Here is a 25,251-nt window from a genome sequence, read left to right as displayed (position 1 = left end):
TAAGATTAGGGCCAAGGAAAACACAAAATCCACCGGTGGATTTCCTATCATCGGGGCAGCCAGCCCAGTCAGCGTCAGAATAAGCTTGGAGGGTGCGAGAGGGTGACTTGCGAAGAAGGAGACCAAAGGTGAGTGTAGATTTAAGGTAGCGCAAGATCCGTTTAACAGCTTGAAGATGAAGAGAGGTAGGCCGGTGCATAAACTGGGAGACTTTGTTGACGGCAAAGGAAATGTCAGGTCGAGTGAGGGAGAGGTACTGTAAGGTACCGACGAGACTGCGGTAAGTGGAAGGGTCGGGGAGGGGATCCCCAGTGAAGAGTGAGAGAGAATGTGCGGTGGACATTGGGGTCTTGATAGGCTTGGCTTCGGACATGTTGCTCTTTTTGAGGAGATCAAGGATGTAGCGTTGTTGAGATAAAAGGAGACCATCAGGAGTGGTTATAGCTTCCATACCAAGAAAGAAATGGAGAGGCCCTAAGTCTTTGATGGCGAATTCAGCACGTAGAGAGTTTATGAGGTCAGTTGTGCCATGAGGTCGGGAGCTAGTGATGAGAATGTCGTCAACATAAATAAGGACGTACGTAGTGCATTGAGGTGTGTGGAGGATGAACAAGGAGGAGTTAGAACGAGATCCGACAAAACCAAGTTCCAAGAGGCGATCACTAAGGCGGGAGAACCAGGCACGAGGGGCTTGTTTGAGGCCATAGAGGGCCTTGTGTAATTTGCAGACATGCTGAGGAAACTGAGGATGGATGAAGCCAGGGGGCTGGGCCATGTAGACATCTTCGGAAAGCCAACCATGGAGGAAGGCGTTTTGTACATCAATTTGTCGAATGAGCCAACCTGAGGAGATGGCGAGGGACAGAACAAGTCGAATGGTTGTTGGTCTGATCACAGGGCTATAAGTATCTCCAAAGTCAATGCCAGGTTGTTGGTGGAATCCTTTAGCAACTAGGCGAGCTTTGTGACGATCAATGGATCCATCGGCTTTCCGTTTGAGACGAAAAACCCATTTGCAGCCAACTATATTCATTGTGCAGGTGGGAGGAATGAGAGTCCAGGTGTCATTGCGGAGGAGGGCATCAAACTCGATGTTCATAGCATCACGCCAGGCGGGGTGCTTCGCTGCTTGGGAGTAGCAGCTGGGTTCGATCTCGTCGAGGTTGGCAGTGGCAAGGAGCGCTTTTGGAAGCGGGTAGCGAATTAGACCATCTGGAAGAGACTTGGGCTTGAAAATGTTGTTCTTGGACCGAGTTTGCATTGCATGTCCTGGTTGAGGCATGGGAGGTGCAGAGGCTGGAGAGGTGACAGGAACCTGCAAAGAGTCAAAAGAAGAACTAGTATTAGTAAGGGCAGGTGTGTGAGATGTAGGAGGGGATGGCGGGTCAGGGGATGGAATGGCAGTTGTTCTTGGTGCATCGCAGGGTGAAGTAGATGATAGGGTTGGGGTAGGAGGGTTTGGGAAGGGGGGAAAAATAGTGGTCTGGGAAATGGGGGATGGAATTTGGGGGAGTTTAGGAGGGGAGGTGAATGGAAAAAGTGATTCATCGAAGTTGACGTGTCGGGAGATGTAGATGCGACCGGTTGATGGATGAAGGCATTTGTAGCCACGGTGAGAGGGACTATACCCAATGAAGATGCATGTGTCGGAGTGGAAATCGAGCTTGTGTTTGTTGTAAGGGCGAAGATAGGGCCAACAGGCACATCCGAAGACGCGTAAAAAACTGTAATTTGGTCGGAGAGAGAAAAGTTTTTGAAAGGGTGATGTATTATTGAGGATGGGTGTGGGTAAGCGGTTGATGAGATAGCAAGCGGTTTGAAAAGCCTCAGCCCAATATTTGAGAGGGGCGGAGCAATGGGCCAAAAGGGTGAGGCCCATTTCGACAATATGTCGGTGTTTGCGTTCCACAGACCCATTTTGTTGATGGGTATGTGGGCACGTGAGTCGATGATGGATGCCATAGGATGCAAAGTGGTGACGCAATTTTTGATATTCACCACCTCCATCTGTTTGGATGGATTTAATTTTACGATCAAATTGGCGTTCAACATAAGCCTGAAACTTAGGAAAAATAGAGAAAACATCAGATTTGCATGCAATGAGGTAAAACCACGTGAATTTACTAAAATGGTCGACAAAAATAACATAAAAGCGTGCACCATTATTTGATAAAATAGGGGAAGGTCCCCAAACATCAGAAAAGACAAGTTCAAGTGGGACACTTGATTTATTTTCAGAAATATTAAAAGGAAGCTGATGACTTTTGCCTCGCTGACAGGCCGGGCAAATAGGAGGCTGCTTATTTTTGGTAACTGGAAGTTGAAATCTAGTGACGACATGACGAACAATGCAATCAGCAGGGTGGCCGAGGCGAGCGTGCCAATCCACGAAGTTAGCACGTTCACTAGATAAAATACTAGGGGGTGCAGCTGTAGGTGAAAACCAATGGTAGAGGCCGTGTCTACTCGAGCCGCGGTGCAGAATTTTCCCGGACGTACGATCCTTGACAAAAAAAACAAGAAGGGTGAAATTCCATATAAACATTATTATCAGAAGTGAATTTTTGGACTGAAAGTAAATTTTTGGTTATTTTAGGAACATGTAAGACATGACGTAAAAGAAAATTAGGAGAAAGTTTAGAGTTGCCCGTATGTTGGATGGCAAGGTGGGTACCATTGCCCACTTGGATTTCATCGGGTCCATCATACGCTTCCGAGTGGAGATTCAAATTGTTGAGGTCGGAAGTGACATGGTGAGTGGCGCCGGTGTCCGGATACCAGTTGAGATCCCGGGTTTGGGCCTGAGCAGCAGTGTAGGCAGTGAGATTGGGCCCTGTAGTTTGAAATGCTTGGTCAAATCTGTGATAACAAGTCATAGCAGTGTGGCCCAATTTGCCACATACTTGGCAGGTGGGCCGAGGGCCTGGGCCTAAAAGAGAGGGGGACCCATGTGAAGATGAGGAATTGTGAGAGGGAGGCGGAATATTTCCACGCCCCCTTGTTCTGTATTGCCCAAATGAGTTTGGGGCAGAACGGTGCTGCCCATGTGAGGAATGGGTTCTCATGGAATTGAGATGCCGTCCTCTTCCACGATGTGGATTCCGGCCCCGTGAAGCAAGGTTGGCGGCGACAAGGAAAGTGTCGTTCCGGTGGTGTTGTTCGAGTCTGGTTTCGTGAGCTAGCAGATGGCCGAGCAGATCGTCCATGGTGAGAGGTTCAATCCGGGTAGTCAAGGACGTGACGAGGGGGTCGTATTCGGGACCCAGTCCGGTAAGGAGCGACGTGGTGAATTCGTAATCGCTGAGTTTGTGACCGGCGGCAGCAAGGGTGGCGGCGGTTTGCTTGAGCCGTTGAAAATATGCTGTGATGGAGGAATTGCCCTTCTTTGCAGTAGCAATTTCGTAGTGAAGCGTCATGGTACGAGCTCGTGAAGCTGAAGAGAAGGTGCGTGCTAGAGCAGTCCAGAGTTCTCGGGCAGTGCGGCACCCAAGGACTTGGGGCAGCAATTCTTCAGAGATGGTGGACATAAGCATGCTTAAAATAAGCTGGTCCTGACGAAACCACCGAAGTGACTCTGGATCGTTGGAGATGTGGAGAGAGCCATCAATGGCGTTGGAGGTGTGAGGATGGGGAGGCTTGTTGGTTCCATCCACAAAAACATAGAGATCGTGACCTTGAAGAAAGGTTTTAAGTTGATGGTGCCAAACCAGGTAATTGTTTTGGGTGAGTTTAGAAATGGATTGGGCAAAATTTGAGAGAGATGCGGGTGATGGGTTTGAGTTGTTTGGGTTGTTTTCATTTTGGGTAGGGGGAATGAGATTGGTGACATTCTGGGTAGAGGGGTTTGGGTTGTTTTCATTGTGGGTAGGTGAAATGGGGTGGGTGACATTCTCGGCAGAGGGTTGTGGGCTGGTTTCAGAGGAGGTGGAAGAGGCCATTGGGTGTGCAGTTTAAGTGTTTGATAAAACACTTCAGAGAGAGGAAGAAGAAGCAGAAAAAAAAAAGAGACAACGTGGGTTGCTCGTTAGTGCTCTGATACCATATAGAAGTAGATGATTGAAATAATTTTGCCTTGCATATTTTCATTGATACGATGGGTTTATATACATGAGATTACATTTACATAATAGGAAGAAAATACAAATCAAATAAATGATTTCCATTTTAGAAGTAGCCGTTGCTGCATTTATTTTTGATTGATTTGGGTTTCCTTGTTGATGGTAGCCGTTGCTTGATATGTGGTTGCCTTGATTTGGGTTTTAGCCGTTGCTGTAGTTTCCTTAGAGAGAGTGGTTTCTTGTTGACCACATGTAGGTTCAATAGGATCCACTACTAACTTAAATGGGGTCCACATAAATTCATAAATCTAATGGTTAATTGGTAAGATGATATGAGAAAAATATAGGCAAAATATTGACAGTTTGACACCAATCATTTCTCAATAAGAGGAATGCTACAGTTCCTCCTGATCCTATGTGAATATTATTTTCTGAAGAAAAAAAAAATGAAGAAAACTTATCTCACTGGTCCATCATATATATATATAAAATAATATCCACATAGGATGAAGAGAACACCAGAAATAACTGTAACATTCCTCAGAAATAGGACAATATGTGCCCCATGTTATATCTCCTATTCAAAGTGCCTTCATACCAGGGAGATTAATTACTAATAATGTCTTGGTGGCGTATGAGACGCTACATACGATGCATTCTCGAATGCAAGGAAAGAAGGGTTACATGGCGGTAAAATTGGATATGAGCAAAGCCTACAACCGGGTTGAATGGAGATTTTTGGAGGCTGTTATGTGTCGTTTGGGCTTTGCTCCGAGATGGATCCAACTTATTATGATGTGAGTTACAACGGCCGAATATGCAATGTTGGTGAATGGGATTCCATGTGGGCAAATTATTTTGAAGAGGGGACTACGACAGGGAGATCCTATCTTTCCATATTTGTTTCTTTTATGTGCAGAGTCCCTGAGCTCCATGCTCGATAATGCCAATGGGATGGGTGTCTTGACGAGGGTTCCTACTTCCTGAAGGGGCCCTCGAATAAGCCACCTTTTCTTTGCGGACGACAGTATCCTTTTTGTCGAGCCAATATTGCATAGTGGGAAAGTCTAATGAATATTCTCCGATTATATGAAGCTGCGTCGAGCCAACGACTAAACAGCAATAAAACCTCTCTATTCTTTATTAAAAATACGCCTGTAGAAGAACAGCAAGCAATCTTGGCGAATGCAGGAATTCCAGCCACTTAGAGGTACGATACCTATTTGGGTCTTCCAGCTTTGGTTAGAAAATCCCGAAGAGCATCTTTCAAAGGTATCATTGACAGGGTATGGAGGAGATTGCAAGACTGGAAGCTGAAATTCCTATCCCAAGCGGGTAAGGAAATTTTGCTTAAGGCGGTCATTCAGGCGATATCATCTTATTGTATGAGTATATTCCTCTTACCAAAAGGCCTTTGTTCGGATATCAATTCTCAAATGAAAAAATTCTGGTGGGGTAATCAGGACAACGGGAACCGTATTAATTGGATGAGTTGGGAAACGATGGGGAAGGCCAAAGCAGCTGGTGAAATGTGATTCAGGGATTTCACTTATTTCAATAAGGCATTATTGGCCAAACAATGATGGCGATTGTGGAAATCTCCGAATAGTCTTGTGGCGAAAATTATGCAAGCAAAGTATTATCCGAATGGTTCTATTTTGGAGGCTAGATTGGGTGATAGGCCGTCTTATGCGTGGGAGAGCATTCATAGTTCTTGTGAAGTACTCAAGGAGGGCTTATTATGGCGCATTGGGAATGGATCCACTGTTCGTATTTGGAAGGATAGGTGGTTTCCAAACCCATCTACGTTCCGTGTGGTCTCTCCAATACGTGAACTTAATCTGGATGCGACAATGCGAGAACTTATTGATGAGGAGTTGCATGGGTGGAATTTGCAAAAGTTGGAGAGAATTTTCTCAAAGGAGGAGGTCCACGTCATTCTTTCCATGCCCATTAGTAGTACAAATCAGCCAGATACCATGATTTGGCGAGGGACGGCCAATGACATGTTCTCCATCAAAAGTGCTTACCATATGCAACTAGAAATTGAAGCTAAGGATTTGGCCGAGAATTCATCTAGCAGGGGCACCACCGATGTATGGAAAAAAATATGGGCTTTGGCAATTCCGAATGCAGAGAAAAATTTTCTTTGGCGGGCTTGTCACGACATTTTACCCAACCGGGAAAATCTACTCAAACGAAAGATACTTCAGGACCCAGTATGTCCTCTGCGTGGTTTTATGGTGGAGACTAGATTTCATGTCCTATGGCAGTGTCCTGCGGCTCTGGATGTATGGGGCATGGGTCCAGTTAAATTTCAAAAGAGTCACTATGCAGGTCCAAGTTTTTTGGAAGTGGTGGAAGACATGTTCAGAAAATGCACAGCCGAGGAGATGGCACTTTTTGTGGGCCTAGCTCAACGAATTTGGATGCGGCGCAACGATGTTTTGCATGGAGGCATGTTCTCTCACCCCACAACTCTAATACAATTGGCTTTTCGGGCAATAGAGGATTTCAGGGGCGCTTAGGATTGCAGGCTTGCATCTCCACAGGAGAATGACGCTGGAGGCATGAACCGCTGGATGGCTCCGTGCCAGGGATGGGCGAAAGCAAATTGGGACGCTTCCATTGACAGTGCTTCTGGCTGCCTGGGCTGTGGCGTAGTGATCCGTGATTATCGGGGTCGTCTACTTGAAGCCAGATGTATATCGCGTCAGGGGAATCTCTCACCGGCTGCAGCTGAATCTATGGCTGCTTTGTTGGCCATCGATACATGCTATGTGCTGGGACTTACACATGTCCAATTGGAAGGGGATGCAAAGTGCATCATTGACGCTGTCAATTGCGAGGAGACTGATGGGAGTCGTCTGGGGCATTTGGTGGCTGATATGAAGGTGAAGCTCCAACTGTTTACCCAATGGAATATGTGTTTTGTGAAGAGAGCAGGGAACATGGTGGCACATCTTCTGTCAAGATTTGCTGTGAAACATAGAATCGATAATGTTTGGGCTGAGCCTCCTAAATGTATTCGTGATACCATTTTGCTTGAGCAAATAGCTCTAGCATAAGGAATTTCAATAAAAATTCGACCTTTTTCTAAAAAAATAAAAAAATAAAATGTGAGGGCCATAATTAATAATAGCCTTAAATTTCAATGAAAAGATGCCATTATTTAATCCAATAATGCAGAAGTATTAATTAGTGCACACATTTTCTTCATGTACCCTTCTAAGAGCGAGTTCAGCATGGTGGAATATATATATATATATTTTTTTTTTGAATCAATGGTGGAATATATATATATATATATATATATATATATATATATATATATATATATATTGATTATAATTATCACTGTTTATCACCTTTAATATTATTATTATGATGTTAATTGAAAGAGAAATTTATTAATAATATTATCACATATAGTGGAGGAAGCACCATATTTTGGATGCTCTACTTTTCTATTGTCAAGGAAAACGAAAGGTCCGAGAAAGTTCGAATGTTTAAGGCTTTGGGGCTGTAATTATATGCTTCAGTATCTGCTTAGCATGGAATTACAGTGCTAGCCAACTCTTTATTTCAAGGTCATTTGTTTTTTTAACATGTGAAATTCTTGTTATACACAAAGCACTTAAACTAGATATTTTATAAATTGACGTAATAGTTTATGTAGTACTTATTACATTAATTACGAAAAAAATTCGAGTAGTCGATCATTCCCAAACAGCTACCCCTAGGCCGGCCAAAAAGGAATCGGAGAGCATCTAGTTCCTTATATTTGAAGTACATTTCTCTCATTTTACTTTTTTTTAAGATAAAATTACCCATCAAATATAAATAATTGGATCTCTATAATTTCTTAATCTGGCTGAAGAGGTGACTACCATTTTTCTTTTTCTTTTTTAATGTAAGTGACTCGATAATTTCCAAACAGCAACCACAAGGGGGTGGGTTTTCTTTTTATTTTTTTATTTTTTTTTTTATTTTTTTTTATTTAAAGTAAAATGTGTCATGATATGATTGATGGCTGATGTGATACATTAATTGATTTCATTCACTTTTCTAACCTATAAACTTTTTTATTTTTTTGGCTTATCTCAAAAAGTTTTTAGTCATTTTTCAAACCACAAGGAGCTAGCAATTAATATATAGAGAGAGAAAATAGAAATTGTCAAACATTTAATCTTATCCTTCTCCCATCTTTTTACATTTTTTCTTTTTTAAATTCTCATATGAAAAACTGATACGGTCCTCAATCATTTTCCCGAAAAGAAACGTACAGAATGCAACCAACTTGATAAAAACGTGACACACACCCAATTTCTGGCAGATGAAATAATTGGCCAGTATATGGCCGACCGCCCACGTCATTTGATTTTCCGTGATCTTTGCTGGCGCCCTCTACGTGGAAATTAAGTATTAGCTATTTAGCTAGCCTTTATTTTTTCTCTTCTGCGTAGCAGGTGCTTGATATAATGACACAAATGGAAACAAAGGTGTGACATTTCATGCGTCTATATTATAACTTCCTTTAGGGTACGGTTGTTCTTCATTATTTTCCGGTAGAGCTTTGGAGATCAGTTCGCCATGGGAAGTTTCTCATTACTCTCAGCTGCTGCAAGAAGGTATGAGCCGAAAAGTTCTAATATCTTCCCCACATTTCATGGCACCAAGTTTCTGAGATAAGAATTATATTAGGTAAATAAATGGACAAAATCAAACAGTATGTTAAAAAGTCGAAGGAAAAATTATTGAAGCAGCACTGATCTCTGAATTTTGGATCTTTATCAAATTACTAATTTATTTTTATTTTTATCTTTTCTGCTTCTTGAATTTGTTCCACCTTAATCATTGGTCTAGCGGTGGATTTATCTGTTTATTATATGGAAATAAGTGAAAGATTAAGATTTTATTAAAAATAAAATAATTTTAAGTATTTTATGTATTAAGTTATGTGACAGTAATTTTTTTCTTTTTTATTTTTGGTGAAAAAATTTTAAATACATTAGCAAAAGGTCAGTTTTCTAAAAGTTAAACAATATGTCAAAGGGAAAACTTAAGGAAATGGAATTGGATTCTCATTTTGTTTGAAAATTATTTTTCTTTTTTGGGATATTTTATGCATTACTTTGTGTGCTGTAAATTTCACAGGCTAGAAGGAAAAGTGGCACTAATCACCGGTGGGGCAAGCGGCATCGGCGAGGCCACAACAAAACTCTTCTCTAAGCATGGGGCTAAAGTTGTAATTGCAGACATCCAAGATGAATTGGGTCACTCTGTATGCAAAGATCTACCTCCTCAATCCACTTCATTCGTCCATTGTGATGTCACCAAGGAAACAGACGTGGAAAATGCTGTAAACCTTGCCGTTTCCAAGTTTGGAAAACTAGACATAATGTTCAACAACGCTGGCATCGCTGGAGTAGCCAAAACCGACATCCTCGAAATAACCAAGCCTGAATTTGAGCAGGTCATTGGTGTAAACCTTGTAGGTGTCTTCCTTGGCACCAAACATGCTGCCCGTGCGATGATCCCCGCTCGCCAGGGCAGTATCATTTCAACCGCTAGCGTGTGCTCCGTTATAGGAGGTTCTGTTAAATCACTATTTGTTTCAAAATTTTAAGCTTATATATATATATATTTAATCGTTTAATTTATATTTTAACAGGTTCTGCATCTCATGGCTACACGAGCTCGAAGCATGGTGTGGTGGGATTGATGAAAAACACCGCTGTGGAGCTCGGGCGGTTTGGCATTCGTGTTAATTGCGTGTCACCGTATGCGGTGGCCACCCCGCTAGCAAAAGATTTCTTCAAACTTGACGATGATGAAGTTCATAGTATTTATTCCAACCTTAAAGGTCGGGTTCTCAAGGCAGAGGATGTGGCTGAAGCTGCCCTTTATCTTGGAAGTGATGAGTCGAAGTACGTGAGTGGACATAATCTTTTGGTAGATGGAGGCTTTTCCATTGTAAATCCAGGCTTTTTTATGTATGCTTAATCCTAATAAATTAAATAAGATTTTAGTAACTGAATTTTCAGTTAAATCTTTTAATATTTTAAAGGTTACACTGCATCACTCTTGATAGAAGACTAGTTTAGATGATGAAATTTTTGATTCCTTCAACAAATAAAAGGTACTAGCTAGGTTGAAATTTTAATCCATAGTGTTAATATTCAAGTTACTCACTCTCAAATGGGTTCGACTCCCGAAAATGGAAATCCTCATACTTATTTGTATTATCTTCTTGGGTTTCATCGATGCTTGATAGGGCAGACAGTTAAGTTATAGCTCAGTTGGTCTTGAGGGTACGCTTGCGGTTTCTGCTATTTAGGTCCCTCTTGAGCGGTTTCTCACAGGTTAGTGCTGTCATGGTTACGCTCAGATAGAATAGTTACAATTAGTCTCTACCTATAACCTTTATGATTTTTTTTTTTTTAAAAAAAACTGATTATGCCAATAAGAAAATGACACGTGGTTAGTGGATAGATGATAAATCATTATAAAAGAGAGCTACAAGTACCAGAGAGCATTCACAATAGAAGAGCCAAATGTTACTTTTATATAAAATGGCTAATCAGATTTGTAAAAAACCTTATATTGGATTAGTCAAAAAAAAAAAAGTAAAAATAAATATTTGATTGGAAGAGCAAAAAAAAAAAAAAAAAACTAAATGTAGCAGCACTTTTAAAAAAATGGGAAAACTTCAGAAAGTCCCCATGAACTTCCAGGCGTTTTGACATACCCCCCTTGAATTTTCAAAACTCTCACTTAGGCCCCCTAAACTTTAGTTTTATCTCACTTTGGACCATTTTAATTTTTTATACCCATTTTACTCTCAACCAAAACTATGTCATTTTGGACTCTAATACTACACCGTTTTGCATTTCAAAACTACATCACCACCCAACCCAAAACGACGTCGTTTTGAGCATAATATTAAAAAAAAAAAAAAAAGGAAATTGGGGTTGGCTTCTTGGTCAAAATGGAGTGGCCGGACCACCCCCAAGGGGCTGGGGTGGTTTCGGCCACCCCATACCGGTCCCCTTTTTTTTTTCTTTTTTTTTTTTTTGGCCAAGGGGGTGGCCGGACCACCCCCAGATCGGCCAAGGGTGGTTGGAGCCACCCCCGATTTCGTTTTTTTATTTTTTTATTTTAAAAAAAAAATTAATGCCTAAAACGACGTTGTTTTGGGCTGAGTAGGTGTTATAGTTTTAGGACACTAAACGATGTAGTTTTGAGGGAGGGTAAAATGGGTATAAAAAGTCAAATTGTTTGACTTTAACGTTAAAATGGTCCAAAGTGAGAGAAAATTAAAGTTCAGGAGACTTAAGTAAGAGTTTTGAAAATTCAAAGAGTATGCCAAAATGGCTGAAAGTTCAGGAAAAACTTTCTAAAGTATTCCCTAAAAAAAAACTAATTTATTTTTTTATTATTTATTTCACCTGTTTTCTCTTTTCTTAGCCTCATCCTTTCAATACTGATTTAAGTATTCCAGTACTATATGGCCCACGTCATTTGACTTTTTGTGATCTTCGCTGGTACCCTCCATGTGGAAAGCATTATTAGCCTTTATTTTTCTGTTCTCTGCGTAGCAGCCTAGCAGGTGCTTGATATAATGACAAAATGGAAACAATGGTGTGACATTTCATGGGCCTATATAACTTCCTTTGGGGTTCTTCTTCATTTTTTTTCCAGTAGAGCTTTGGAGATCAGTTCGCCATGGGAAGTTTCTCATTACCCTCGGCTGCTGCAAGAAGGTATGAGCTGAAAAGTTCTAGTATCTTCCCCACATTTCATGGCACCAAGTTTCTGAGATAAGAATTATATAAATTAAGTAAATAAATGGACAAAATCAAACGGTATGTTAAAAAGTCAAGGAAAAATTATTGAATCAGCACGGATCTCTGAATTTTGGATCTTTATCAAATTACTAATTCATATTTATTTTTATCTTTTTTGCTTCTTGAATTTGTTCCACCTTAATCATTGGTCTCAAGGTGGATTTATCCATTTATTATATGGAAATAAGTGAAAGATTAAGATTTTATTAAAAATAAAATATTTGGGAAAAATGCATTTTACCTCCTGAAGTTTTAAGAGTTTTTCAATTTGAACCCCAGAATTTAAAAATTGGCAATGTATTACCCTGAAGTTTCAAAAATTTTTAATTTAAACCTTCCGTTAAATTTTTCCGTCTAAATGGATGGAACTCGCCGCACGTGCTTCTCACATGATATATTAACCCATTTTCTTCCAATTTTACCCTCAATTACAATTACAGACTCCAAAACTCATTTTGCCCTTTTCTTCCTTTAAGCCCATTTTGCCCTTTTCTAAATGGTCTGTGTGCCATTTGCCAAATCGGACGGACCAAATTCTCTCTGTGTCTCAAAGCGCTCTCTCTCTCAAAGCTCCCTTTCTCCCTCTCTTGTCTCTCTCTCCCTATGCGGCAAAACCCACATATCGTTTGCTGTCGTCAATTGATGGGCACCTAGTTAGGGAATTAATCAAAGAAATTACTTGAAATTAATTTCATAATGTTCTTATATATGCTGACTTTTTGTACATTTCTATTTTTTTTTTCTTTTTCTTGTTAGTTATATATATAACTTGATGAGGAGAGTGCAGAATTAATTAGATGGACTCAGATCCGGAAAGATAATATGTTTAGGTTTAAGCGTCTGTCTTATGCGAAGATATTTGTCAATTTTTTTTTTTTTTATAATTTTATATATATATTATTTTTGGTTCAAAAGCTCTAAAAATACTCGATCAGAGTATTTCTTTTTTAGTTTATATTTTACGTTATTTTTGAAATTTAAAAATCTTCCACTTTCTCGCAAGTGAGGTCCATCCTCGTATAGATGGGTACTCTCCTAAAAACAGGGTAGTTGAGAGAAAAATTCCACACAAGAGTTTGTTTATCTTTTACTTGTTGGAATGGGTAGTTTCATATTAGACTTTGTTTAGGTTTTCTTTGTTCAAATGGGTGATTGGGCAATCTGAACAGGCAGAGTAATGAGAGAGAGAGGGTCAGCCATGAGAGAGACTCAGCGATGGAGAGAGAGATTTCTGAGAGGGAGAGACTAGAGAGGGAGAAAGGGAGCTTTGAGAGAGAGAGAGCTTTGCGAGAGGGATAATTTTCAAATTTTTTCATTTTGAGAGTGTTATGCCGACAGTGGAGAGAGAAGAGAGGTTTTTTTAATAATAAAAGGGCAAAATGGGCTTAAAGGAAGAAAATGGCAAAATGGGTTTTGGAGTCTGTAATTGAGGGTAAAATTGGAAGAAAATGGGTTAATATGTCATGTGAGAAGTACATGGGGCGAGCTCAATCTATTTAGACAGAAAAATTTAACGGAAAGTTTAAATTGAAATTTTTTAAAACTTTAGGGGGTACATTGCCAATTTTTAAACTTTGGGGTTCAAATTGAAAAACCCTTAAAACTTCAGGAGGTAAAATGCATTTTTTCCAAAATATTTTTAAGTATTCTATGAGTTGAGTTATGTTATAATAATTTTTTGCTTTTTTATTTTTGGCTAAAAAATTTTAAATACATTAGCAAAAGGTCAGTTTTCTAAAAGTTAAACAATATGTTAAGGGAAAAGTTAAGGAAATGGAATTGGATTCTCATTTTGTTTGAAAATTATTTTTCTTTTTTTTGGGACATTTTATGCATTACTTTGTGTGCTGTAAATTTCACATGCTAGAAGGAAAAGTGGCACTAATTACCAATGGGGCAAGCGGCATCGGCGAGGCCACATCAAAACTCTTCTCTAAGCATGGGGCTAAAGTTATAATTGCAGACATCCAAGACGAGTTGGGTCACTCTGTATGCAAAGATCTATCTCCTCAATCCACTTCATTTGTCCATTGTGATGTCACCAAGGAAACAGACGTGAAAAATGCTGTATACCTTGCTGTTTCCAAGTTTGGTAAACTAGACATAATGTTCAACAACGCCGGCATCACTGAAGTAGCCAAAACCAACATCTTCGAAATAACCAAGCTTGAATTTGAGCAAGTCATTGGTGTAAACCTTGTAGGTGTCTTCCTTGGCACCAAACATGCAGCCCGTGTGATGATCCCCACTCGCAAGGGCAGTATAATTTCAACTGCTAGCATCTGCTTCGTTTTAGGAGGTTCCGTTAAACCACTACTTATATCAAAAGCTTAAGCTTATAAAAAAAAACTAATATATTTGATCATTTAATATATATTCTAACAGGTTCTGCATCACATGGCTACACGAGCTCGAAGAATGGCGTGGTGGGATTAATGAAAAACACTGCTGTGAAGCTCGGGCGGTTGGGCATTCGTGTGAATCGTGTGTCACCTTATGTGGTGGCCACCCTGTTGGCAAAAAATTTCTTCAAGCTGGACGGTGATGGAGTTCATAGTGTTTATTCCAGCCTTAAAGGTCGGGTTCTCAAGGCAGAGAACGTGGCTGAGGCTACCCTTTATATGAGTTGAAGTACGTGAGTGGCCATAATCTTTTGGTAGATGGGGCCTTCTCCATTGTAAATTCAGGCTTTTTTTTTTTTTTGTGTATGCTTAATCCTAATAAATTAAATAAGATCGATCTAGCAGTTTACTTGATTTGAAATGATTTTAGTAAATTAATTTTCAATTAAATCTTTTAATATCTTAAAGGGTACACTACATCTCTCTTAATAGAAGTCTAGTTTAGATGATGAAATTCTCGGTTCCTTTAACAAATAAAAGGTAGTAGCTAGGTTGAAATTTTAATCCATAGAGTAAAGATTCAAATTACTCAAAGCCAAATGCTTCGATTATGGCAATATTGTGAGTACAATAATTGCATCATCGTCCCATGCGTTGGAGAGAATATGCCCTTAAAGTCATATCCTCATCAAAAGTATCTCTCATGAATGGAACAAGATACTTGACTTTGAATACACATCATACGTCTTGATGTTACTCAGTAGCTTCAACCGGTATATATGCATTTGAATTGAACATCTCAATGATTTCCACCGATCCAATCTTGCTAGCAGCCAGCCAGCTCGTTATACTCCCAACTAGAAACCTAACATTTGAATTGATGATCTCAATGAATTGCATCATTTGATTTAACGCTGAATTTTGATGTGAGGGTTGACATTGCAAACTTTTATAAGATTATGACCGTTAATTGACATATTTTAAAGTTTAAAGGTATATTAATTGCAAAAGTTGATGAAAAATCATAGGTAGTACGTAAAGTTTTCCCTAACAAGTATTTATCATAACTAGATTCCGAAATCCATTAAAAGATTGAAATAAAGTCAGTTGCTCTAACTAACACAATTTACTTAAATGCATAAAAATTCTTCGACAGTCTGCTTATAGTATTGCCCGAGTCTGCCTAAGAGTGTCCTTAAAAAAGTCATGGATACATTTTGAGGTGTAATTCATTATAGCACTGTAATTTTTTCTCTTGCATCCTTTTGTTGTTTGGTCTGAAATGAGCAATCTCAATGAAAATGTGAAATAAAACACCCCCTCCTCTCAAAATAAAATAAAAACCTAAGTACTTTAGTTAATTGTGAGAACTTTAAGAGAAAATTACTGTTATGTGCAATTCTCTCTGTACTGAGGCTAGCTCCTATGATGTCGAAGTGGTTAATTGATATTAACCAATGGATCATTTCGAATGTGCTGCTGGGGAAATAATCCTTTCCCTAGTGGCGGTTGGTTCTTAACATATTCGGGGTTCCTTGGGTGATGCCTAGTAACATCCTATAGATACTTTATTGTTTGAAATAAAGCACATTGATCCTCAAAGAGAGGTGGATTCTTTTCTCTCCAAATGCTCTACATTAAGACAGCAAGAATAACTTTTAAGATTGGCTCCTTAGGGGGTCATTAGCGGCGACTTAAAAAAGTCGCCGCTAATGACCCCTCAATAAAGTCGCCGCTTTTTGTTTAGTCGCTAATGACCATATTGCTTGTAGTGTATCTCGACGTTCACTCCGCTCCCGTCTACTTGGCCTTCCACTGGTGTTAATATGAGCTACCAATTACAACAATATTCCTCTGGCATTCCTCCTTCTCATGGTTGGCAATAAGGGATTGTCTTTCTACAGGTGATAGGTCCTTGAAATGGGTGTGCTAGATGTTGTGAAATGTTTCTTTTGTAGGAGCATTATTGAATGTAGGGACCATTTCTACTTTCAGGGCCATAATAATTAATAACCTTAAATTCCAATGAAAAGATGCCATTCTTTAATCCAGTAATGCAGAAGTATTAATTAGTCCACACATTTTCTTCATGTACCCTTCTAAGAGCGAGTTCAGACAAATTTTCTCTTGTTCATGCTAACAAAAAGAGGGGACAAACGTTTATGTCATGGTGGAATATATATATTGATTATAATTATCACTGTTTATCACCTTTAATATTATTATTATGATGTTAATTGAAAGAGAAATTTATTAATAATAGTATCATATATAGTGGAGGAAGCACCAAATTTTGGATGCTCAACTTTTCTATTGTCAAGGAAAGCGAATGGTCTGAGAAAGTTCGAATGTTTAAAGTTTTGGGGCTGTAATTATATGCTTCAATATCTGTTTAGCATGGAATTACAGTGCTAGCCAACTCTTTATTTCAATTTCATTTGTTTTTCAACATGTAAAATTCTTGTGATACACTAAGTATTTAAACTAGATATTTTATAAATTGACGTGATCGATGGTACTTATTACATCAATTACTAAAAATATAAGGGTAGTCGATTTTTCCCAAACGGCCACCCCTAGGCTGGCCAAAAAGGAAGTGGAGGGCATCGAGTTCCTTATATTTGAAGGGCATTTGTCATTTTACATTTTTTGTAGACAAAAATACCCTTCAAATATAACTAACTAAATCCTCTCTAGTTTCCTAATTTGACCAAAAGGGGTGACTACCATTTTTTTTGTTTATATATATATATATATTAATGTAAGTGACTCGGATATTTCCAAACAGTCGTCCTTAGGCTAGCCAGAAGGGGTGGCTTCCATTTCCTTTTTTTTTTTTTTTTTTTTATTTGTGTATATATTTTTTTATTGTAAGTATGTGAAATGTGTCACGATATGATTAATGGTTGATATGAAACGTTAATGGATTTTATTAACTTTTATAACAATATGAACCATTTTTTTTAATTTTTTTTGACTTACCTCGTATAGTGTTTAGTCATTTTTCAAACCACAAGGAGCGATTTGCATATATATATATATATATATATATGAAAAAAGAAATGCTAAAACATTTAGTCTTACCCTTCTCATCCCATCTTTCTCCATTTTTTTATTTTTTAAATTCTCATATGAAAAACTAATACCTCAATCATTTTCCCTCAAAGAAACGTAGCACAGAAAGCAACCAATTAAACTTGATAAAAACGTGACACACCGTATTTCGGGCATGTTTTCATTGTTTTGTAAAGAGATTGCATGTTATGAACAGTACGAGGATGAAATTGGTCAAGTATATGGCCCACGTCATTATACTTCCCGTGATCTTCCCTGGTGCCCTCCATTTGGAAAGCATTAGCCTATTATTTTATTTTATTTTATTTTTCTCTTCTGCGTAGCAGGTGCTTGATATAATGACAGAGTAGAAACAAAGGTGTGATGACATTGCATGCGTCTATATAACTTCCTTTAGGGTTCTTGTTCATTTAATTTTTCAAGTAGAGCTTTGGCGATCAGTCCGCCATGGGAAGTTTCTCATTACTCTCGGCTGCTGCAAGAAGGTATGAGAAAAGTTTTGACATCTTTAATTTCATGCAGCAAATTTCTGGGATAAGAATTATATAAGTAAATAAATGGACAAAATCAAACAGTATGTTAAAAAGTTAAGGAAAAATTATTGAATCAGGACTAATCTCAGAATTTTGGAGCTTTATCAAATTACTAATTCATTTTTATTTTTATCTTTTTTGCTTCTTGAATTTGTTTCTACCTTAATTAATCAATGATCTCACGGTGGATTTATCTGTTTATTATAAGGAAATAAGTGAAAGATTAAGATTTTATTAGAAGTAAAATAATTTTAAGTGTTTTATGTGTTGAGTTGTGTGACAATATTTGCTCTTTTTTGCTAAAAAAACAATCTTAAAAAAATTCCTATAAGGTCATTTTTTTCCAAAAGGTAAACAACATATCAAGGGAGAAAAGTAAAGGAAATGTAATTGGATTCTCTTTTATTGTTTGAAAATTATTATTATTATTATTATTATTATTATTATTTGCTTTTTTCGGGACATTTTATATATGTATTACTTTGTGTGCTTTTAATTTCACAGGCTAGAAGGAAAAGTGGCACTAATCACCGGTGGGGCAAGCGGCATCGGTGAGGGCACAGCAAAACTCTTCTCTAAGCATGGAGCTAAAGTTGTAATTGCAGACATCCAAGACGAGTTGGGTCACTCTTTATGCAAAAATCTATCTCATCAATCCACTTCCTTCGTCCATTGCGATGTCACCAAGGAAACAGACGTGGAAAACGCTGTAAACCTTGCTATTTCCAAGTTTGGTAAACTAGACATCATGTTCAATAACGCTGGTGTCACCGGAGTAGCCAAAACCAACATCCTTGAAATAACCAAGCATGAATTTGAGCAAGTCGTTGGTGTAAACCTCGTTGGTGTCTTCCTTGGCACCAAACATGCAGCCCGTGTGATGATCCCTGCTCGCAAGGGCAGTATAATTTCAACTGCTAGCATCTGCTCCGTTTTAGGAGGTTATGTTAAACAACTACTTATATTAAAAGCTTAAGCTTATAAAAAAAATAATATATTTAATTATTTAATTTATATTCTAACAGGGTCTGCAACACATGGCTACACGAGCTCGAAGCATGGTGTGGTGGGATTGATGAGAAATACCGCTGTTGACCTCGGGCGGTTTGGCATTCGTGTGAATTGTGTGTCACCGTATGCGGTGGCCACGCCGTTGGCAAAAGATTTTTTAAAGCTAGACGATGATGGAGTTCATAGTGTTTATTCTAACCTTAAAGGTCATGTTCAAAAGGCAGAGGATGTGGCTGATGCTGCCCTTTATCTTGGAAGTGATGAGTCGAAGTACGTGAGTGGACATAATCTTTTGGTAGATGGGGGCTTCTCCATTGTAAATCCAGGTTTTTTTATGTATGCTTAATCCTAATAGATTAAATAAGATCGATCTAGTAGTCTTATTTATAAAAAAAAATAAAGAAAAAAAAAAAAAACTATTTTCGCTTAATTCTTCTCACTCCTCCTTGCGACAAACATCACAACCGTTTTTGTCGGCAATGAAATCCTCACTTTCAACGACAGCTCCCTCATGGGAGGACCAGGATCCACGACAATACTGTCAAAACTGCCCATCAGTTTTTTATCAAATCCTGGCCATCTAATGTCATTCAACAACCATTAATTCGCCACGTGTTCCACTAAAGATAAATAATAAAATATTATTTATTTATTTTTAAATAAAATAAAAGAAAATATTAAAATTAAAAATTAAAAAAACTGGGGCGGCCACCTAGCCCAATTTTTTTAATTTTTAATTTTAATATTTTAATATTTTCTTTTTAAAAAATAAATAATATGTTATTATTTATCTTTAGTGGGACACGTGGTGAATTGGTGGTTGTTGGATGACATTGGATGGCCAGAATTTGGGAAAAAATAGATGGGCAATTTTGGCAGTATTGCCGTGGATCCTGGTCTGTTCTAGAGACCTCGTACCCACCTTTTGCTGGAGCCTTTTGCCGAGATCTGGTAAACTGCATAGCTCCCATCTTAAACTTCCACTCGAAGACAGAAATGTTCGCCATTCTTGATTAACGCCTACCCTTACTTCGCCTACAAAGCGAATCCCAAGCAGGTTTTGTTTGAATATTTTTAATAAAAAGATTAATTTTTTACTTTTTTCCACTCTAGTCGTCGGTGAAAATATTGAACAACCGCTGCCCTTGTGGTGGTGGGTGTGGGACTTGAAGACCGACCTATTGGTGGACTAGCGGTGAGGAATCGCTGGCGTCAGGCATTGTTCGGTAGAGGATCCGCTAGGTTGGCTCGATGATGATTCTCAAATTACGTAATTTAGGCCATTTTTAGGCATCAAAACACTTAAAAAATGCTACCAATTAAAAATGTAACATGTTATCGTGGTAATCAAAACTAATTTTGCTTCCAAAAGAATTCTTCTTCACTTTCATAAAGACGTTTCTTCTTTATAAAATCAAAAGACAATTTTTGGCTCAAAGTGGTTTTTACAACATAGAGAGCAATAATTAACCTGACAAAAATATATTCAATTATGGATGGTAACATACCACATTTTTAATAAGTTGCATTTTCTAAGTGTTTCGATGCCTAAAAAGGGTCAAAATTGCGTAATTTTAAAATTTACTATTTCTTTAAAATTGTAAGAGATTCTAATCCGAAATTTTGTTAGCAAACTACTAATACTTGCAATTTAATTAAGAACTTTACATATCATCAATATTTTAAAGTAGAAAAAGTTACCCTTTTTCTTTTAGACCCCATTTGAAATTGTGTTAGAAAATAACTTTTATCACCTGCCACACCACATGGCTCGTTCCATCGATGTATCAAAGTCCTTTACCGCCTCCTTATTATCTATTTCCAAAAATGTACCTCATCTCTTAGTTACTAGAACCAATTTCAAACTTCCAAGGCTAGAAACAAACCCCTGATCAATAACCCCCCTCTATTTTGACAGAAATCCATAATAATCAAATTAAAGGTTAGCAAAGAACTTTTACCAGCGTTTGACGTGCTGCGAATCCTCTTGAAAAAGAGGGGTGCTTTCTGGAATACAGACACAGGTGATGCATGTCTGTCGTCAGCTCATGCCATATATAAGGTGTTGGATTAAGTCCCGCAACGAACGCAACGTACCCTCCGAGTGGCATGAATGTGTCGCCTCAAAGAGCTTGTTGATAAATTTAATTTTCCTCAAGGATTAATCCATATCGTGCGATATTATTGCTATGAAAGCTTGTTATATTTTGTTGGGGGTGATCGTGGTTGTATAATAATGTATGATGGTTTTACTAATATATCTATTCATTTCAATTTGGTAATCAGAAGATAGTATCGTGACCTATGAAGATACATGAGTTACGAGATTATGCAAATAATAATATGGAAACGTACCAAAGTTCTTATGCTATGGAGAATTGAAATGACGAGTTAAGATTGGGGAACTATTTTTGCTTACAACCACCCTCCCTTCGATAAGAAGAATTCTACGGTTCTTTTGGTCCTACATACGTGGATATTATTTTCTGCATTTTTTTGAGGAACTGGTGGGGTGAGTTTTTTTTTTTTTTTTTTTTTTTTTTTTTTTAAGAAAGAGACATGTTACGGTTCTTCATGGTGTTCTTTTCATCCTACTTGGATATTGTTTTTTGAAAAAAAAAAAAAAAAAAATCTCTTACTCCACCGGTCCTTCATTTTATTTTATTTTTAGAAAACAATATTCACGTAGGATGAAGAGAACACCAGGAGGAACCGAAACATTCCTCGTAAAGAGAACAATATGTAGGCATAATAATAACCTTAAATTCCAATGAAACGATGCCATTCTTTAATCCAAAAATGCGGAAGTAGTAATTAGTCCACACATTTTCTTCATGTACCCTTCTAAGAGCGAGTTCAGACAAATTTTTCTCTTGTTCATGCTAACAAAAAGAGGGGACAAACGTTTATGTCATGGTGGAACATATATATATATATATATATATATATATATATATATATATATATGATGTTAATTGAAAGAGAATATTAATATAGACTATATAGTGGAGGAAGCACCAAATTTTGGATGCTCTACTTTTCTATTGACAAGGAAAGCGAATGCATGGTATGAGAAAGTTCGAATGTGTAAAGTTTTGGGGCTGTAATTATATGCTTCAATATCTATTTAGCATGGAATTACAGTGCTAGCCAACTCTTCATTTCTATGTCATTTGTTTTTCAACATGTAAAATTCTTGTGATACACCAAGTATTTAAACTAGATATTTTATAAATTGACATGATAGTTTATGTGGTACTTATTACATCAATTACTAAAAATATAGGGGTAGTTGATCATTCCCAAAAGGCCACCCCTAGGCCGGCCAAAAAGAAACTGGAGGGCATCTAGTTCCTTATATTTAAATGGTATATTTGTCATTTCACATTTTTTGTAGACACAAATGCCCTTCAAATATAAGTAACTAGATCCTCTCTAGTTTTCTAATTTGACCAAAAGGGGTGACTACCATTTTTTTTTTTTTTGTTTATATATATATATATATGAAAAAAGAAATGCTAAAACATTTAGTCTTACCCTCCTCAATCATTTTCCCTCAAAGAAACGTAGCACAGACAGCAACTAATTAAACTTGATAAAAACGTGACACACCGTATTTCTGGCATGTTTTCATTGTTTTGTGAAGAGATTGCATGTTATGAACAGTACGAGGATGAAATTGGTCAAGTATATGGCCCACGGCATTAGACTTCCCGTGATCTTCCCTGGTGCCCTCCATTTGGAAAGCATTAGCCTTTTCTTTTCTTTTTTCCTCTCTCTCTTCTGCGTAGCAGGTGCTTGATATAATGACAGAATGGAAACAAAGGTGTGACATTGCATGCGTCTATATAACTTCCTTTAGGGTTCTTCTTCATTTTTTCAAGTAGAGCTTTGGAAATCAGTCCGCCATGGGAAGTTTCTCATTACTCTCGGCTGCTGCAAGAAGGTATGAGAAAAGTTTTGACATCTTCCTCACATTTCATGGCACCAAATGCCGAGATAAGAATTATATATATTAAGTAAATAAATGGACAAAATCAAATAGCATGTTAAGAAGTTAAGGAAAAATTATTGAATCAGCTCTGATCTCTGAATTTTGGATCTTTATCAAATTACTAATTCATTTTTGGCTCTTGAATTTGTTCCACCTTAATCAATGGTCTCACGCCTCACGGTGGATTTATCTGTTTATTATATGGAAATAAGTGAAATATTAAGATTTTATTAAAAGTAAAATAATTTTAAGTGTTTTATGTGTTGTGTGACAATATTTTTTCTTTTTTGCTAAAAAACAATCTTAAAAAACATTATTAAAAGGTAATTTTTCCAATAGGTAAACAACATGTTAAGGGAGAAAAGTAAAGGAAATGTAATTAGATTCTCTTTTTTGGTTTTATTCTTCTTTTTTGCTTTTTTGGGACATTTTATGCATTACTTTGTGCATGTGCTGTAAATTTCACAGGCTAGAAGGAAAAGTGGCACTAATCACTGGTGGAGCAAGCGGCATTGGTGAGTCCACAGCAAGACTCTTCTCTAAGCATGGGGCTAAAGTTGTAATTGCAGACATCCAAGACGAGTTGGGTCACTCTATATACAAAGATCTATCTCCTCAATCCACTTCTTTTGTCCATTGCGATGTCACCAAGGAAACAGACGTGGAAAATGCTGTAAACCTTGCCGTTTCCAAGTTCGGAAAACTAGACATCATGTTCAACAACGCCGGTGTTTCTGGAGTAGCCAAAACCGACATCCACGAAATAACCAAGCTTGAATTTGAGCAGGTCATTGGTGTAAACCTTGTAGGCGTCTTCCTTGGCACCAAACATGCTGCACGTGCGATGATCCCCGCTCGCCAGGGCAGTATCATTTCAACCGCTAGCGCGTGCTCCGTTATCGGAAGTTCCGTAAATCACTACTTATTTCAAAAGTTTAAGCTTATAAAAAATAATATATTTAATCATTTAATTTATATTCTAACAGGTTCTGCACTGCATGGCTACACAAGCTCGAAGCATGGCATGGTGGGATTGATGAGGAACACCGCTGTGGAGCTCGGGAGGTTTGGCATTCGTGTGAATTGCGTGTCACCGCATTTGGTGGCCACCCCAATGGCAAAAGATTTCTTCAAATTGGACGATGATGGAGTTCATAGTGTTTATTCCAACCTTAAAGGCCGGGTTCTCAAGGCAAAGGACGTAGCTGAGGCTGCCCTTTATCTTGGAAGTGATGAGTCGAAGTATGTGAGTGGACATAATCTTTTGGTAGATGGGGGCTTCTCCATTGTAAATCCAGGCTTTTTTATGTATGCTTAATCCTAATAAATTAAATAAGATTTATGGGGGCTTCTCCATTGTAAATCCAGGCTTTTTTATGTATGCTTAATCCTAATAAATTAAATAAGATTTTAGATGATGAAATTTTCGATTCCTTTAACAATTAAATAAAAGGTTCTAGCTTGGTTGAAATTTTAATCCATAGAATTAATATTCAAATTACTCACTCGATCTCAAATGCTCTGATTATGGCAATACTGTGAGTAAAGTACAATGATTGCTGCTTTATATAATGGTGGACCATTGCAATTTTTCTTCCACCACACGAATTCCTTTCCCCTCTGCCTCGCCACTTCAGCAATGGTTTCCTCGATAAGCTTGTCCAGACATCAACCAAACGCCACTCCAAACGAGGCTTTTCTAGGAGTCTGGATCACTTCCTAAAGCCTTCCTAACAAGCTCGTTCAAATGAGTTTGAAACCTCGTTCAGACACTAGTGTTAGTACCCGTTTTCTTAATGAACTCAAACACAACTTGGTCTGCATCATCCTCCTACGCGTTGGAGAGAATTCGCCCTTAAAGTCATATCCTCATCAGAAGTATCTCTCGTGAATGGAACAAGATACTTGACTTTGAATACATCAGATGTCTTGATGTCGCTTGGTAGCCTCAACCGGTATATATGCATTTGAATTGAACATCTCAATGATTTCCACCGTTCCAAACTTGCTAGCAACCAGCTTGTTATACTCCCAACTAGCTAGAAACCTAAAATTTGAATTAATGATCTCAATGAATTGCGTCATCGCTGAATTTTGATGCGAGGGTTGATATTGCAAACTTTTAAAATAATGTAATCTTTAATTGACACATTTTAAAGTTTAAAGGTATAATTGCAAAAATAATGAAAATTAATCATTGGTAGTAACTAGCAAGTAAAGTTTTCCCTAACAAGTATTTATAATAACTAGATTCTTAAATCCATTAAAAGACGGAAATAAAGTCTGTTGATCTAACTAACACAATTTTCATCTAGACTGTCTTACTTACTCGTTCGGACGAGAATGCAATAAAACTAATGGAAACCCTAAAATCGAACCTCATTCAAA

The 25,251-nt window shown here is 37.9% G+C and overlaps 4 protein-coding genes and 1 pseudogene across 4 annotated transcripts; all 5 read left to right on the top strand.

Annotated features, from left to right (window-relative positions):
- Nucleotides 1-6,628: 6,628 nt before the first annotated feature.
- On the top strand, nt 6,629-7,126 carry LOC148583993 (uncharacterized). Its single transcript, XM_088519094.1, has one exon. It carries the CDS (start codon nt 6,629-6,631, stop codon nt 7,124-7,126), a length of 498 nt encoding a protein of 165 aa, XP_088375220.1.
- Nucleotides 7,127-8,531: 1,405 nt separating this feature from the next.
- On the top strand, nt 8,532-10,158 carry LOC132163285 (borneol dehydrogenase, mitochondrial-like). The gene is made up of 3 exons (XM_059573514.2): nt 8,532-8,689; nt 9,216-9,652; nt 9,733-10,158. Exons 1-3 carry the CDS (start codon nt 8,652-8,654, stop codon nt 10,062-10,064), a joined length of 807 nt encoding a protein of 268 aa, XP_059429497.1. The 5' UTR covers nt 8,532-8,651; the 3' UTR covers nt 10,065-10,158.
- A 3,610-nt stretch (nt 10,159-13,768) lies between these two features.
- On the top strand, nt 13,769-14,669 carry LOC132163914 (borneol dehydrogenase, mitochondrial pseudogene; annotated as a pseudogene).
- A 3,069-nt stretch (nt 14,670-17,738) lies between these two features.
- Nucleotides 17,739-19,215, top strand: LOC132163287 (borneol dehydrogenase, mitochondrial-like). Its single transcript, XM_059573516.2, has 3 exons — nt 17,739-17,810; nt 18,363-18,799; nt 18,884-19,215. The coding sequence occupies exons 1-3, from the start codon at nt 17,773-17,775 to the stop codon at nt 19,213-19,215; spliced, it is 807 nt and encodes a 268-aa protein (XP_059429499.2). The 5' UTR covers nt 17,739-17,772.
- Nucleotides 19,216-22,631: 3,416 nt separating this feature from the next.
- LOC132163286 (borneol dehydrogenase, mitochondrial-like) lies at nt 22,632-24,223 on the top strand. The gene is made up of 3 exons (XM_059573515.2): nt 22,632-22,815; nt 23,332-23,768; nt 23,850-24,223. Exons 1-3 carry the CDS (start codon nt 22,778-22,780, stop codon nt 24,179-24,181), a joined length of 807 nt encoding a protein of 268 aa, XP_059429498.2. The 5' UTR covers nt 22,632-22,777; the 3' UTR covers nt 24,182-24,223.
- The last annotated feature ends 1,028 nt before the right edge of the window (nt 24,224-25,251 follow it).

The sequence above is a fragment of the Corylus avellana genome, chromosome 8 (genome assembly GCF_965113065.1).
Source record: "Corylus avellana chromosome 8, dhCorAvel1.hap1.2, whole genome shotgun sequence".
Taxonomy (NCBI): Eukaryota; Viridiplantae; Streptophyta; class Magnoliopsida; order Fagales; family Betulaceae; genus Corylus; species Corylus avellana.
The sequence above is the reverse complement of the archived record's forward strand: the minus strand, read 5'-3'. Positions and strand labels throughout refer to the sequence as shown.

Bases quoted from the DNA above. Each gene is read 5' to 3' on its own strand.
- LOC148583993 (XM_088519094.1), top strand. From the start codon at position 6,629: ATGAACCGCTGGATGGCTCCGTGCCAGGGATGGGCGAAAGCAAATTGG.
- LOC132163287 (XM_059573516.2), top strand. From the start codon at position 17,773: ATGGGAAGTTTCTCATTACTCTCGGCTGCTGCAAGAAG. The intron at 17,811-18,362 runs GTATGAGAAAAG...TTAATTTCACAG, and splicing joins CTCTCGGCTGCTGCAAGAAG to GCTAGAAGGAAAAGTGGCAC. The intron at 18,800-18,883 runs GTTATGTTAAAC...ATATTCTAACAG, and splicing joins CATCTGCTCCGTTTTAGGAG to GGTCTGCAACACATGGCTAC.
- LOC132163285 (XM_059573514.2), top strand. From the start codon at position 8,652: ATGGGAAGTTTCTCATTACTCTCAGCTGCTGCAAGAAG. The intron at 8,690-9,215 runs GTATGAGCCGAA...TAAATTTCACAG, and splicing joins CTCTCAGCTGCTGCAAGAAG to GCTAGAAGGAAAAGTGGCAC. The intron at 9,653-9,732 runs GTTCTGTTAAAT...ATATTTTAACAG, and splicing joins CGTGTGCTCCGTTATAGGAG to GTTCTGCATCTCATGGCTAC.
- LOC132163286 (XM_059573515.2), top strand. From the start codon at position 22,778: ATGGGAAGTTTCTCATTACTCTCGGCTGCTGCAAGAAG. The intron at 22,816-23,331 runs GTATGAGAAAAG...TAAATTTCACAG, and splicing joins CTCTCGGCTGCTGCAAGAAG to GCTAGAAGGAAAAGTGGCAC. The intron at 23,769-23,849 runs GTTCCGTAAATC...ATATTCTAACAG, and splicing joins CGCGTGCTCCGTTATCGGAA to GTTCTGCACTGCATGGCTAC.